At 37.8% G+C, this 13,054-nt stretch overlaps 1 protein-coding gene across 2 annotated transcripts; it reads left to right on the top strand.

Annotated features, from left to right (window-relative positions):
* The first annotated feature begins 106 nt into the window (after window positions 1-106).
* Window positions 107-10,024, top strand: uap1 (UDP-N-acetylglucosamine pyrophosphorylase 1). 2 transcript variants are annotated; one of them, XM_033964929.2, is made up of 11 exons: window positions 107-187; window positions 810-1,121; window positions 1,856-2,060; window positions 2,375-2,550; window positions 2,622-2,794; window positions 5,180-5,373; window positions 5,883-6,023; window positions 7,369-7,557; window positions 8,098-8,139; window positions 8,856-8,922; window positions 9,498-10,024. In XM_033964929.2, exons 2-11 carry the CDS (start codon window positions 839-841, stop codon window positions 9,588-9,590), a joined length of 1,563 nt encoding a protein of 520 aa, XP_033820820.1. In that variant the 5' UTR covers window positions 107-187; window positions 810-838; the 3' UTR covers window positions 9,591-10,024. The 2 variants fall into 2 exon arrangements, with proteins under 2 accessions (XP_033820820.1, XP_033820821.1); XM_033964930.2 differs by lacking the exon at window positions 8,098-8,139.
* Window positions 10,025-13,054: the final 3,030 nt, after the last annotated feature.

Raw genomic sequence — 13,054 nt, 5'->3', positions numbered from 1 at the left:
CTGAGCGCAGGACAGCGCTTCTGTCTCCGTCGGGCTCGCGCGGTGTAAACCAGCCTCACGCAGCGCCACAACTGCCACGTCAAACGTGACGTACGGGAGGTGTTGACCGAGCTCAGAGGCGGTGTAACCAACCCAACAAATTACTGGCATATATGTTCATTAAAGCCCCGACGAACCGCTCCGAGAGGTAGGTTAGAATAATCATACACTTTTATTTATTGTGCCCAATTATTATCCTTTTGGACGATGATTTAGCTCGATTTGTGCTGGTACCGCTGATACCGACCCGGTAGTAGACAGACCGGGGGGCATGCTATTCCTATCTGTGGTGCTCAAGTACAATTATTATGTCTAGCTTTAAGACTGGTGTAAAACAACTAAACGTGTAGTTTCATCTGTATTATTTGTATCTGTACGTGCTCAGTTTATCTGTTTCATTTAATTTTAAAACCAGCCTCCAATCCATACATCCATAAATAACCTCATAAATTTGAACTATTCATTAAAATGGAAGATCTTTAATCACCGAATGATTAGAAAAGCAGAATCCGAAAAAAAGTCTACTGATAATAATTCAGGCTTACTGAAAATTATCTGGGTGTGTGAAGAAGACACTATCAAGTGTGGAATGAAAGCAGGAATAATTTGCTCCTCATATTATTGTAATTACATTTTGGGTGATCCTCGGTGCTTGTTCTACCAGTCCTTGGTTAGATTTAATTATCTTATTTTATTTTGTATTCTAAAAAAAATAATAATTGACTTATTTCATTATCTTGGTAGTCCCTGAACCATGTACTCTGTCTTAGGTTGCACACATCCCAAAGTTTTCTAGATCATGGACCCAAACAGCAGTGGTATTTCTCAGAGGTTGGCTGAGGCAGGTCAGTCTCACCTCCTGCAATTCTGGGATGTGCTGAGCCCTGATGAGAAGGCAGAGTTGACTCTTGACCTTCAAGGAATGGACTTTAAAGAGATAAATGGCTTTTTTAAAAGTGCCATGAAGATGTCCAGCAACAGCAAGGATGAGAAGATGGATGCACGGATGGAGCCTGTTCCGCGGGATGTTCTGGGGAGTGTGACCAGAGACCGGGACAGCCTTCGAGAATGGGAGGCGGCAGGTGCACAACTTTATATGTCACTCTGAAACATTTGTTCAAAGGGTTTTATCTGTAACATTTATTACAGACTTATAATAGAATGCTGTGTGTTGGCAACTCTAAATGCTCCTAAGTACCACTAGCTCACAAAGACAAACATTTTCAACAGTAAAGTATCTTTAACAAAACCAGATGTTTTGCTCTATTGCGAACTTTGTTTTGCGAAATATATCTCAGTGTGGGTCTAGCTCATTTACTCAGATTTGGATTTTGTCCCAGGACTGAGTGACAGAAGAGGAAACATCTGGTTTTGGTTTGAGCTTGACGTAAAAGAGAGTAGCTTATTGACCCTCATGTATGAGGTCACTTAGTACTGACTGAATCATTGTTTTCGGGTGGGGTTTGTGTCTGGTAACTGTGGGATGAGAGAAAGTCTATGGACCCACCCAGTCCACTGATTTAGACCTTGATGGCACTTTATTAAGTCACGTAGCTGTAGTGCTGTATACCAAGGACTTTAATCAAAAGCTATAAACACAGACAAACACACTTTGACAGATTTGTCAAATGACTGTAAAAACATGTCATAAATGCTTATGATACCTTCATAAAATGTATTAATCCACAACGAAACAGTTTGGAGAAGTCTTTATTATTATTTATCAAAATAGATAAGATAATGCACCTATCCAAACAGTACACTTCTTTATATAGTTATACTTTATACATTATGTATTTCATATTTGTCTGTTCAGGTTTACTGTGCATCTCTCAGAACAAAGTTGCTGCGCTGCTGCTGGCTGGAGGCCAGGGGACCCGGCTGGGAGTCTCTTACCCCAAAGGCATGTACGACGTTGGGCTGCCATCCCACAAAACACTTTTTCAGATCCAGGCCGAGCGCATTTTAAAGTTGCAGGAGCTGGCTGAGAAAAAGCACAAGACAAAGTGCAGTATACCATGGTAATTAAGTATTCATGTTTAAACAAATAACATCTTGAACAAACTGAGTGATAAATGACCATCTACATCAGTCATGTGATAAACTGCAGAATGTCTTTATCAAGATGTAAAAATATAGATTTCCGAAAACTCGTAGGGTACACAAGGCATGACTGAGGATAGAAGTTTTCAATAAGGAAGTAATAAAACTTCCCTTTATTGTCTGTTATCTATTAAGCTACATTTAAATAAACCTGGATTTGACCAGGAACACTTTTCTATGCATTGTATATAAAATGTAGTTTATTATTAAACAAATCATGTATTATCTTCAGGTATATCATGACCAGTGGCAGGACAATGGAGTCTACGAAAGAGTTCTTCTCACATCATAATTACTTTGGCTTGGACCAGAAAAATGTCGTCTTCTTTCAGCAGGGCATGTTACCTGCCATGGACTATAATGGCAAAATTATCCTCGAAAACAAAGGCAAACTCTCCATGGCCCCTGGTAAACACACATCCTATAATTGTTGATGGTTTTATAAGAAGTAGTTGTGTGCAATCTTTTCTGTGCTTTAGATGGGAACGGAGGACTCTACCGAGCTCTGGGAGGACAGGGCATCCTTGAGGACATGCAGCAGAGGGGCATTGAGTGCATTCATGTCTACTGTGTGGACAATATACTTGTTAAAGTAGCAGACCCCTCCTTTATTGGTTTCTGTGTGCAGAAAAGAGCATACTGTGGAGCAAAGGTAACTGCATAATATCATTGTACTGTCAGGGTCCATAGTAGTATTGTTGTCACAATTATTTCTTGAGAAAAAGGCTTAGTACTTGATTTAAACACAGTGGTAATATAAATGTTTTAATATTATTTTCCATACTGAAACACAACAGTATTCATATTTGACCCTTACACTGCACTTAATCTGCTTTACTTAGAAACAATTTACAAAGGTTTTCTACTGCAAAAAACACTATAACCCTATATTTTCTCATAGTAAGTCAGAATACATGGCAACAGTTTTTTTGATTGCATCCATAAGATCCTACAATTCTTATAATACCCTGCCAAACAAGAGAGCAATTTTTTATAATTTTGAGATCTCCCCTAAAATCTTATATTTAAACAGATGCTATACACACTAAAAATCAAATGTTAATGAATTATTTTGTTTCTGGTTTGGTAAGTCTGTTCCAGGAAGTCTTGATGGTAATTGAGATTAGTATCGTTTGGGTGTGTGTTTATTGTGGCTTGTATGTTGCTGGGGCGGTTAATCATTACCAAGGTTTTTGTCGTAGTAACTGAAATAAAACACAAGGGGGAGCTGTAGGGCCATATCAATTTCCATTCACCAAGACAATTTATGATCATATTGGAAGAAGAGAATTGGTGATTCCCACATGGTAAAATATAATATCAGATAGCACAAGTTTGATATTAAAAATAATTTCTTTGGTTCTGTAGATTACATTGTTTACCAAAATGTCCTTATTTTCCAGAATAAGTTGTTGTATGTTGATGTAAGCAAACAGTGTTGGAAAAACTTGTTTTGGCTGTTGGATTGGTATAACTAGTATTAATGGCTTTCAGAAAAAAATGTAGAAGTACTAGAGTAGTAATTAAAAGGCCCAGTAAAAGACAGGGAAAAATAGGTACCAACATGATTTGTATATGTACAAATTTACAAAACAAATTAGAATTATGATTACTAATAGTACAATATAAAACAAGAAATAATACATACATCGTACACAATACATAATAAATATTCTTAGTAAATACAAAGCAAACAAAGTAAAACAAAACAATAAGAAGCCTTTTTCTAGTCAACTTTGATTAGAAATCATAAAAAATCCATACATACATTGTCCAAAAAAGTAGTTTTCCTCAGCATAATGTATTTCATGACTATTAATTTAATTAATTAACACTTTCATTAAAAAGTCTTCCTTTCAGTTTCTCATCATTAATTATGGCATTTTCTGATCTCTTCATAGTAGATATAATTTATCTTTCTCAGTCCATTACTCAACATTCTTTGTTGAAAACCACATGTCTCATATTCCACACATGGTGATGCACATTTGATCAGAGTCATATCTGCAACTCTGGTAAGGATTCATTATGTCTCTAGTTTTAAACTTAGAATTAGCTATTCTTTTTGTCAGACAGGAGTTTTTCTTTACCTGCTTTACATGCTTTGACTACTTCCTGTAGCCTTCCTTACCACAAATACCATTGTTGGATCAGAGAGGCCATCAAGATTCGCAAATGAGCTCCAAGGATCATAAATTGTGACAAGGGAATGTACACATTATCACACACGGGATGTGGTCCTAGAGAAGGCGTCAGACTTTAGACAGTAGGGGATGTAAGCTCCAAGTAAAGCAGCCTACATGACACTCACTACAGCATCACGTGACGCTTCTGAGGAATGCTACACGAAGTAGTCGAAACATATAAAAAAAACCAAGTGCTCCTGTCTGACAAAAAGAACTGGTAATTCAGATCTGTAACTGTGTGGAACTGGAGATGCTTTGGGGCCCTTCTGCTTGACATTTTGAGTTTTTGTGGTGAAGCGGATTTGGATGAGAGCAGAGACCCACCCTCTGACATAAATTACAAACAGCACTGAAGCGCTGGTTCATGTGGCTTTTGTCCCTCCCCCGATCCATGCCCCCCACCCCCCGTCCGCTCATCATAGCACTACTCTGTCATTAGGAGCCAACACATGGGGCGAGGGCTTTTATTGCACAAGACTAGAAAACACACTTTGTTACTGTATAAAATGCAGTTGTCAAACTTATTACCCTAGAAATTTATACTGAAAAAGTCCAGACCTTTTTTAATCAAATGTTTCATTTGAAATGTATAAATATGTGTACAAACATTGATGGTTAACTACTTTGTGAAAAATTTGGTAACTCTGATTTGGAATTTAGTTTATAAGAATATAAAAAATATATATTTTTTAAATATAGAAAAAGCTATATCTTGATTATTGTTATTGGATCCTTTCTTCTGACTTTCCAAACTTCTGTACTGGAAATCATTCCATACATTTCTGTGTTATATGTATAGTTTCCTGATGCCTTGTGGTAAACATTGTGACATCCCTGTTTTATATTTGCAGGTGGTAGAGAAGACTAACCCCACAGAGGCGGTGGGAGTGGTGTGTAAAGTGGACGGGCATTATCAGGTGGTGGAGTACAGCGAGATCACTTTGGCCACGGCAGAAAAACGCAGCTCTGATGGACGACTCATGTTCAACGCTGGAAATGTGGCCAACCACTTTTTCAGCTTCTCCTTCCTTAAAGACATTGTTGAGTAAGAGCTTAAGACCTACTATTGACAGAAGGACTAAAATTTATTGATAAGTAGAATTATTATTAGTACAAGTATTATTAGTAGTACAATTGCAAAAATAATATTTATTTGAATGCACTCCACATAGTTCTAGATCAGTCAAAAAACAGGAACAAATAAACAAAAGTGCTACTACTACTAATATTTATTACTGCTTCTGTAATGCTTCTGTATTTCTACTATCACTGTTGCAACCTAGTAGTATAATCACAATTACTTCTACTTTCACCATAAGTAACATAATCAGAAATTGCACATAACAGTAGATTAGGAATAAGTAATAAATAACAAAAATGCCATCAGGATTCACCAATTGTACTTAAAATAGTAAGACATTAATAATACAACTACCGCTACTTCACTACATTTACTTATACTACACAATGGCTTTCAATTGTACACAATTCGGGTGATACTGTAACTATTGGGGCTCTTAAAAGTGATTTGCGTTTTCCATTTTTAATAACCAGGAAGTATGAACCCAAGTTGCAGCACCATGTAGCACAGAAGAAAATCCCATATGTGAATGAGAAGGGTCAAATGATCAAACCGGACAAGCCAAATGGGATCAAAATGGAGAAGTTTGTCTTTGATATCTTCCAGTTTGCCAAGTAAGTATGTCCACCATAAAGAAACTGCATATTTGAGCCACACTTGGATATACTGAGGTCTATGTGTTCATTTGGCAAGTCTTTGTCCCACTAGAGTGAAAATCTACTCTCGGGATGGGAGCTTTATGAGCTGCTGGTCCCATTAAGTTCCTCCACTATGACTCCAGCTCTGAGTCATGCCATTACTAATACAAGTACACATCTAATAAAAGTATTCCTGCAATGATTGGCCAATGGAAAATACTAGACACAGCCAGTTTCTGTTTGAGGCGTATTCAATTGTTTTTAAAATGGAGAAACCTGAGAAGATCTGTCATAGTGTGAAGTTTGGTATTTAGAGCACTGTAGGCCTGATGCACATCATTTTTCACTCTTGTATTTGTTTTTAACCAGTCCATCTCCACAACTGCATTAACATGTTAAAAGGTTGGGGTGCACTGTGGCAGAAGGATTCACATTTGCTTTTGAGTAAAGAAGATGTGAGCCAATCAAAACGTGATTCATGTGCAAAATGAATTGGTAAATTCACAAATTTGCTCCTTTGTAATGAATGAGAATACTGAGGGTTTTGTTTTGTTTTGTTTTTTTTGGTGACTGGGTATTCACTGCGCAACGCCAGTGGTAGAAGGTAACAAAATACAAGTAGTAAAGTACTGTACTTAAAGTACAGATACCTAAAAATTCTACTTAAGTACAATTTAAAGTGGATAGTTTTTACTTTTATGTTTACATTTACATTTAAGAGCAGGTATCTGTACTTTCTACTCCACTACATTTTTTTACTTTTTGTATTGAAAATAGTACTGAAAGTGCTTTTCATATGATTTGAGGGGTTGTTTTTTACTATGTTCTTGGTAACATCCTGACTAAAGTTTTTGAGTTCAAGCTTCAGCTTTGAACAAAAATAAATACACAAAAATCATAAGAAATTGATTTGTATTGTTACTGTTGACCAAAATATGTATCATTTTTTAATCATTATCACTACATTTAACACCTTACACATGAACAACATTTGTGAAATAACTTTACTTTTTACTCTTATAGTACTGGTACATTGTTAAACAGGTATTTACATACTTTTACTTAAGTCAATTTTTTTTCATGTGTAAGATACAGATCCAGAGGTAAAAAGTTACTTAAGTAACAAAATTGAATACTTCACCCACCACTGCCCAAGGCCCATAGAAATGTGTCAGCTATTTTAAATTTTACAATAAAGTTGTGGTTGTGTTTACAGTATACATTGTGGATGATACCTGTGGCTTCTATACACTATGTAAATATCTGTTTACATTCAATGTGTGACCTTTGTTTTCTCACATAAATCTTCCTATTTCCTCAGCAAATTTGTAGTCTACGAAGTGTTAAGAGAGGACGAGTTCTCCCCCCTGAAGAATGCAGACAGTCAGGATGGTAAAGACACGCCCACCACGGCTCGACATGCCCTCATGTCCCTGCACCACCGCTGGGTCCTTAATGCGGGGGGACATTTTATCGATGAGAATGGCAGACGTGTCCCAGCAATCCCCAGGTAACAGATAGATCAATGATTAAGCGTGTTAAGTATTTCAAGTTTGCCATTATCCCCCACCCCCTCATGATGTATTATTTAATACAGTATTCTCAAAATAAGACTATGAACCAAGACAGGTAACAAGCGCAAAATTACACAATAAAAAGTAAATGGAATCTCCTGGGGAGCGTAGACCTGGCAAATGTCCTGTCAACTGTGAATGGTAAAATTTTGTTAATAACTTTAACATTTAAAGTTACATTGCCTGTAGAAGATAACAAAAAATATGAGTGATACAATTTTTTTATTGCACTAAAATAGACAGCTGTGTGCATTAAATTTAACATTTTTTAAATATGTTAGCTCTGGTCTTTTAACAGAAACATTTTCTGTCTTTATTATTTGGTGAAACAAAACCGACATTTGGTGAAAGTTTTGAAGAAAGTTAAAAATGATTGGAAAATAGGGTGGGTTTTTTTGGGGTTTTTTTTTTGGGTTTTTTTAAGCCCTCTTCCTTTCTCACTTCCCTTACACTTGTGTCCCATAAAATGTTTTCAGAGACGACGAAGCAGGCAGTGTCACTCTCGCTGTCAACAGAAAGTAATTATCCACTGTAGTTCTAAGTGCATGGTGACGGGGCTGGCCTACTCTCTGCTGCTCAACTTTAAGTAACTTCTGATTCTTCATGTCCTCTGAACAAGAAAACGCTTATTCTTATTTTCGGTCAGTTACAATGAAGGAAACAAAATAGTTTAGATGAAATACTTCTCCTGGTGTGCAGCTATAAATGACCTGTTGAAAGGTCCTTCTCTTTCAGATGAACTGCATGCTGGGTAGTGGGGCCATCTACTTTTCACAATAGGATATAGTGGTGAAGTTGCAAACGTTTCAGTGGCTGAATGCACTTAAATGTATAAATGCATATTACTTGCAAAACTGCTGGATTATTTCAACTTCTCTCCTATATTTAAATTAATTCAAATAGAACCTGTCTATATATCTTCTATGCTTGCTAGCTTGCTTGTAAGACCTCCTGTGCCAATAATCTAAACCCTTATTCATCACACTATGCAGATTCAGGAGCTGAAACCCCTAGCATTTGTGATTTTCTATAATTTGTATCTAGAAATGAACAAATCGAGTGACTGGAATCTCGTCATTCATCTGTTTTCTTCTAGTGAACGGGACTAATCACAGTTGGAGTCTCTCTAATCAGAAGTGGCTGTGGCTTTACAGCTAGTTTTCTTAACTCCATTTCCATCCAACAGTAATATTAAATATGTTTACCAACTCTGATTTTGTTTCTTTAAAAACAGCCTGAAGGACGGCACTGATCTGCCAATCAAGTGTGAGATCTCCCCTCTGGTGTCCTATGGAGGAGAGGTAAGGGCATCTGAAATGTTGATGAGGCTAAAAGTACAGCCACAAAACACTTAACATTATGCACATTTTATACAAGGAATGTAGTGTAAAAATAATTTATGTCGTTTTAAATGTGAGATACAAATAAAACCACACACACAGACACATTATTGGCCTGCTGGTTATTCTGTCCATAAAATCATATTTTGTAGTTGAAATTGAAAATTGTATGATATGATGATAGAAAATAGAAAGGCAAAATAATGCTTTTATCTGTCTATTTGGATAATTACATTACCATTCTGTATTCTTCTGTGATATGCAGCTCTGTACTCAGGACCTGCCCCCTACATTTCCTCATCCACACTACTCAGTAAAGGGTCAGCTATCGAAAGACACCATTAAGGCATTATAAATCTACTACTAAGCTGTAGTAAGCTAAGTATACAAGTATGACAAAAATTAGAATTTTGATCTAGACTCAAGTCCGGTCAGTACGCATTTTTACATCTGCGTTACTTTCAAGTGTTTGTTTGTTTTTGTTTTTTTTGGTTTGTCCCATCTCTGACAGTGAATCTTTGATTTTCTGTTTGAAGGGTCTTGAAGATTTGGTGAGGGGGAAAGAGTTCCACCCCACACTCATGATTGACGAGAGTGGTGTGCACGAACTGGTGAAGAACGGAGTTTAAAAATGCATCATCGCACTGGGACAAACTGTGATCTCAACTTTGACTGTGCAATAACACTGTCGAATGCATGTGTTTTGAACAAATCTGAATTAGCAAAATGAAGTTTACATGAAGTTTGTCAGCTTTTTATGTTCATACATCCAGCAGTATGGAGCACTTCCTCAGGTGCATCTATTTATTTTGCCTATAAAGTTATTTTTTTATTGCTAGTTGCTTTATAGGTGGGCCGCACCATCTAATGATTTTATCTTTTATAGAGAACATTGAACTGAAATGGGAAAAGGTGGTTTTCTGACATGTAAAGTAGATACATGGTACTGCGGGGGGTATTTATAATAATGGCTTCTTAAATGGTAATGATGAAGGACCCATATGACTCAGCTTTAAAATGTAATGATTTATATAAACTTTATTAAATAAAACAGTTTACCCTGAATGCAGTTGTTTTTTGTAATTTATCTACTTTTATCAGGACTGTGATTGATGGTTATAATGTTAATCGACCTGATTTGTCTCTGATGAGTGTATTTTCTGTGTGTAACTATTCTGGGGAAAGGTTCACCGGGGAGATGTTTTTGCTTTGCCTAGAATGTCCCACAGTATGGCATTCAGCTCATATAACATGCTTTTATTTTTTTATATCTGTCTATTGCACAAAAATAATTAAGATAAATTCTTACAATGAGTGGAGTCACTTCTCCACAAATCTGACCTGTATCTATGTGTCACCTGCTTGTTTCCATGGATATATACTGTGGGAATTCCCAAGCAAAGTGATAACAGGTTCACGGAGACAAACAGGAAAGTAACAGTGCATCTTTAATGGAAAAAAAATATCTATCTGTATCCACTTTCACCTGTAAGTGGTCATAATATTTTTCTTGATTTCTGTCTCTTTTGTCTGCTTTTCGGACCGTTGCAGTAGAAGAATGTGTGTTTTTTGCTCGTGTCTGTGCTGTGCTTTTCACATTAAAGCCCCAGTGTGTCCTGAATCAGATTTTCCAGCACATGGTTTATGTTTAAGATGGGCCAGAGCATGCAGCAGACGCACCGCTGGGGCAGGCAATATCAGGAAATGCTCTTTGTGGAGCATCACACATGACACAACCACATAATAGTTTACATTTAATGATGTGTTAAAATTCAAATGCAGACAAATGAACCTAAGTATCAAAAATAGAACATTTCAAGACCATGGAATTACTGTATAATAAGATTCTATTATAGATCTTATTATGCCCAAGGATGGGTATGTATATATATGTATATATATACATAAATATATATATATATAAATCCTCATCCTCACCCTCCTCAGGTGGTCTCTTCCTTTTTTCCACGATCGGGTCCTCTACCAGAGGCCTGGGAGCTTGAGGGTTCTCTGCAGTATCTTTGCTGGTCCTAGTACTATATTTTTCTGGACTGAGATGTCTCATATTTTTACTGGGATCTGCTGTAGCCACTCCTCCAGTTTGGGGGTCACTGCCCCGAGTGCTCCAATGACCACGGGCACCACTGATACTCTCACCTTCCAGACCTTCTCCAGCTCTTCTTTGAGTCTCTGGTATTTCTCTAGTTTCTCATGTTCCTTTTTCCTCATCACTTGTTACTGCAATGTCCACCACAATGGCTTTGCTCTGTTGTTTATTCACCACTACAATGTCCAGTTGGTCCTTCAGTCTGTATCTGGAGGTCCTCCAGGATCTTCGCTCGATCGTTCTCCGCTATCTTTGGAGGCATCCATCCATCTTGACCTCGGGGTCTCCAGCCCATACTCTGCACAGATGTTTCTGTACACTTGGTTATGCCGCTCCATGTATGCTTTCCTTGCAGCATCTTATGCCCTGCAGTTATGTGCTGGATTGTCTACACTCCACTGTTTGAGACATTCACTGAGCACTGAGTGATCTGTTGGGCCTTGTCTGTGTTGCACTTATGGATCTTGGATGTTTCATCCTGGATAGTTCAATCTTGGATTTGGGATGGAACCCATCATGCATGGTCAGGGAGCTTTTGGGTCTTAACGTCTGATTACTGGCAGGGCGTAGCTGTTTATTGAAAACATATCTCAGAATTATGTAATAGCTTAAAATCTAAATTATCATTTTATTACAGAAACAAATATTGTATCCCAATGAGTTACAGAAAAGAAATAGTGCAAGCAACCTTCCTATCCGTACTGGATTATGGGGATGTGGTGTATATGCAGACTTCAGCCTCTGCTTTGAAACCATTGGATCCACTATTTCACTCCGCCCTTCGCTTTGTTACAGGTGATGGATTTGAAACTCATCACTGTACGCTCTATGAAAAAGTAGGTTGGCCATCACTGTCTGTTAGAAGAGAACAGCACTGCATTAAGTTTATCTATAAGGGATTACTTCAAAAACTGCCAGAATACCTCACCTGCTTGTTAATTATTGATACCGGAACATTTAACACCAGATCACATGACTGCATAAGGCTGAGAACGAGCCACACCAGAACTGAGATGGGAAAGAGGGCTTTTAGCTGTTTTGCTTCACAAAAATGGAATATGTTCCAAGGAAAAGCAAAACTGGACACGTTGGTGACACAATTGCAATTTAATAATCTGATAACAAACTTTTATACACACACCTGCACTTGTTATTGATGTTTTTTATGGACTTATTTGTTTTGATTGTTTTTTCAGTTTGTGTTGTATTTTAAACAGGGCACCCATGAAAAAGAGAGCCCAAGTGCTCTCATTGGGTCCTCCTGTATAAATAAAGATAAAATAAAAATAAAAATAAAAATTGCCTGGGTCTTGTTCTTGCCATTGACCTGAATCCTTAGGACTTGCCTTACTCTTCTGAGGTATTTGGCCATGGTCGCTTTCCTTGTTTCCTCTTCAAGGTTGCCATTTGCTTGTGGACAACAAGGTGCTTGTAACTGTCCTCAATGTCTGCTATTGTTCCTTCTGGGAGAGAGACCCCTTCTGTGTGGACTGCCTTCCCTCTCTTTGTCGCCATCCGGCTACACTTCTCAAGCCCGAATGACATTCCAATGTCTGTGCTGTAGATCCTGGTGGTGTGGATCAGTGAGTTAATGTCTCGCTCATTCTTAGCGTACAGTTTGATGTCATCCATGTAGAGGAGGTGACTGATGTGGCCCCTTTCCTGAGTCGGTGTCCATAGATTGTTGATGATTTAGCTGAGGGGTTTCAGTCCTATGTATAACAACTCTAGGTACAGTGCAGCTCCTTGGTATATGCCACATTTGATGGTCACTTGGACAAGTGACCATCAAAAGGCATTCAGTAATCCATGTGTGTGAGTCTGGCATTCAGTCATCCATGTGTGTGAGTCGTGGGCTTCAGTGGTATCTTTGCTGTGCTCATGTATTAGGCGATAGTTGGATGGGACTGTACTCTTTAAGGGATCCTTCTGGATGCCCTTCGGTTAGCCATTCAGGGTGAGTCTCATCCCTTATCATTTTTGCTG

Source organism: Periophthalmus magnuspinnatus, chromosome 4 (assembly GCF_009829125.3).
Source record: "Periophthalmus magnuspinnatus isolate fPerMag1 chromosome 4, fPerMag1.2.pri, whole genome shotgun sequence".
Taxonomy (NCBI): Eukaryota; Metazoa; Chordata; class Actinopteri; order Gobiiformes; family Gobiidae; genus Periophthalmus; species Periophthalmus magnuspinnatus.
This window is presented reverse-complemented; position numbering and strand designations above follow the sequence as displayed.

What these genes read in the sequence shown, in the direction of transcription:
- uap1 (XM_033964929.2), top strand. Translation starts at nt 839, where the DNA reads ATGGACCCAAACAGCAGTGGTATTTCTCAGAGGTTGGCTGAGGCAGGT. An exon ending in CGTGTCCCAGCAATCCCCAG is followed by an intron (nt 7,558 to 8,097) that starts GTAACAGATAGA and finishes AAATGTTTTCAG; the next exon opens with AGACGACGAAGCAGGCAGTG. An exon ending in ACTCTCGCTGTCAACAGAAA is followed by an intron (nt 8,140 to 8,855) that starts GTAATTATCCAC and finishes CTTTAAAAACAG; the next exon opens with CCTGAAGGACGGCACTGATC.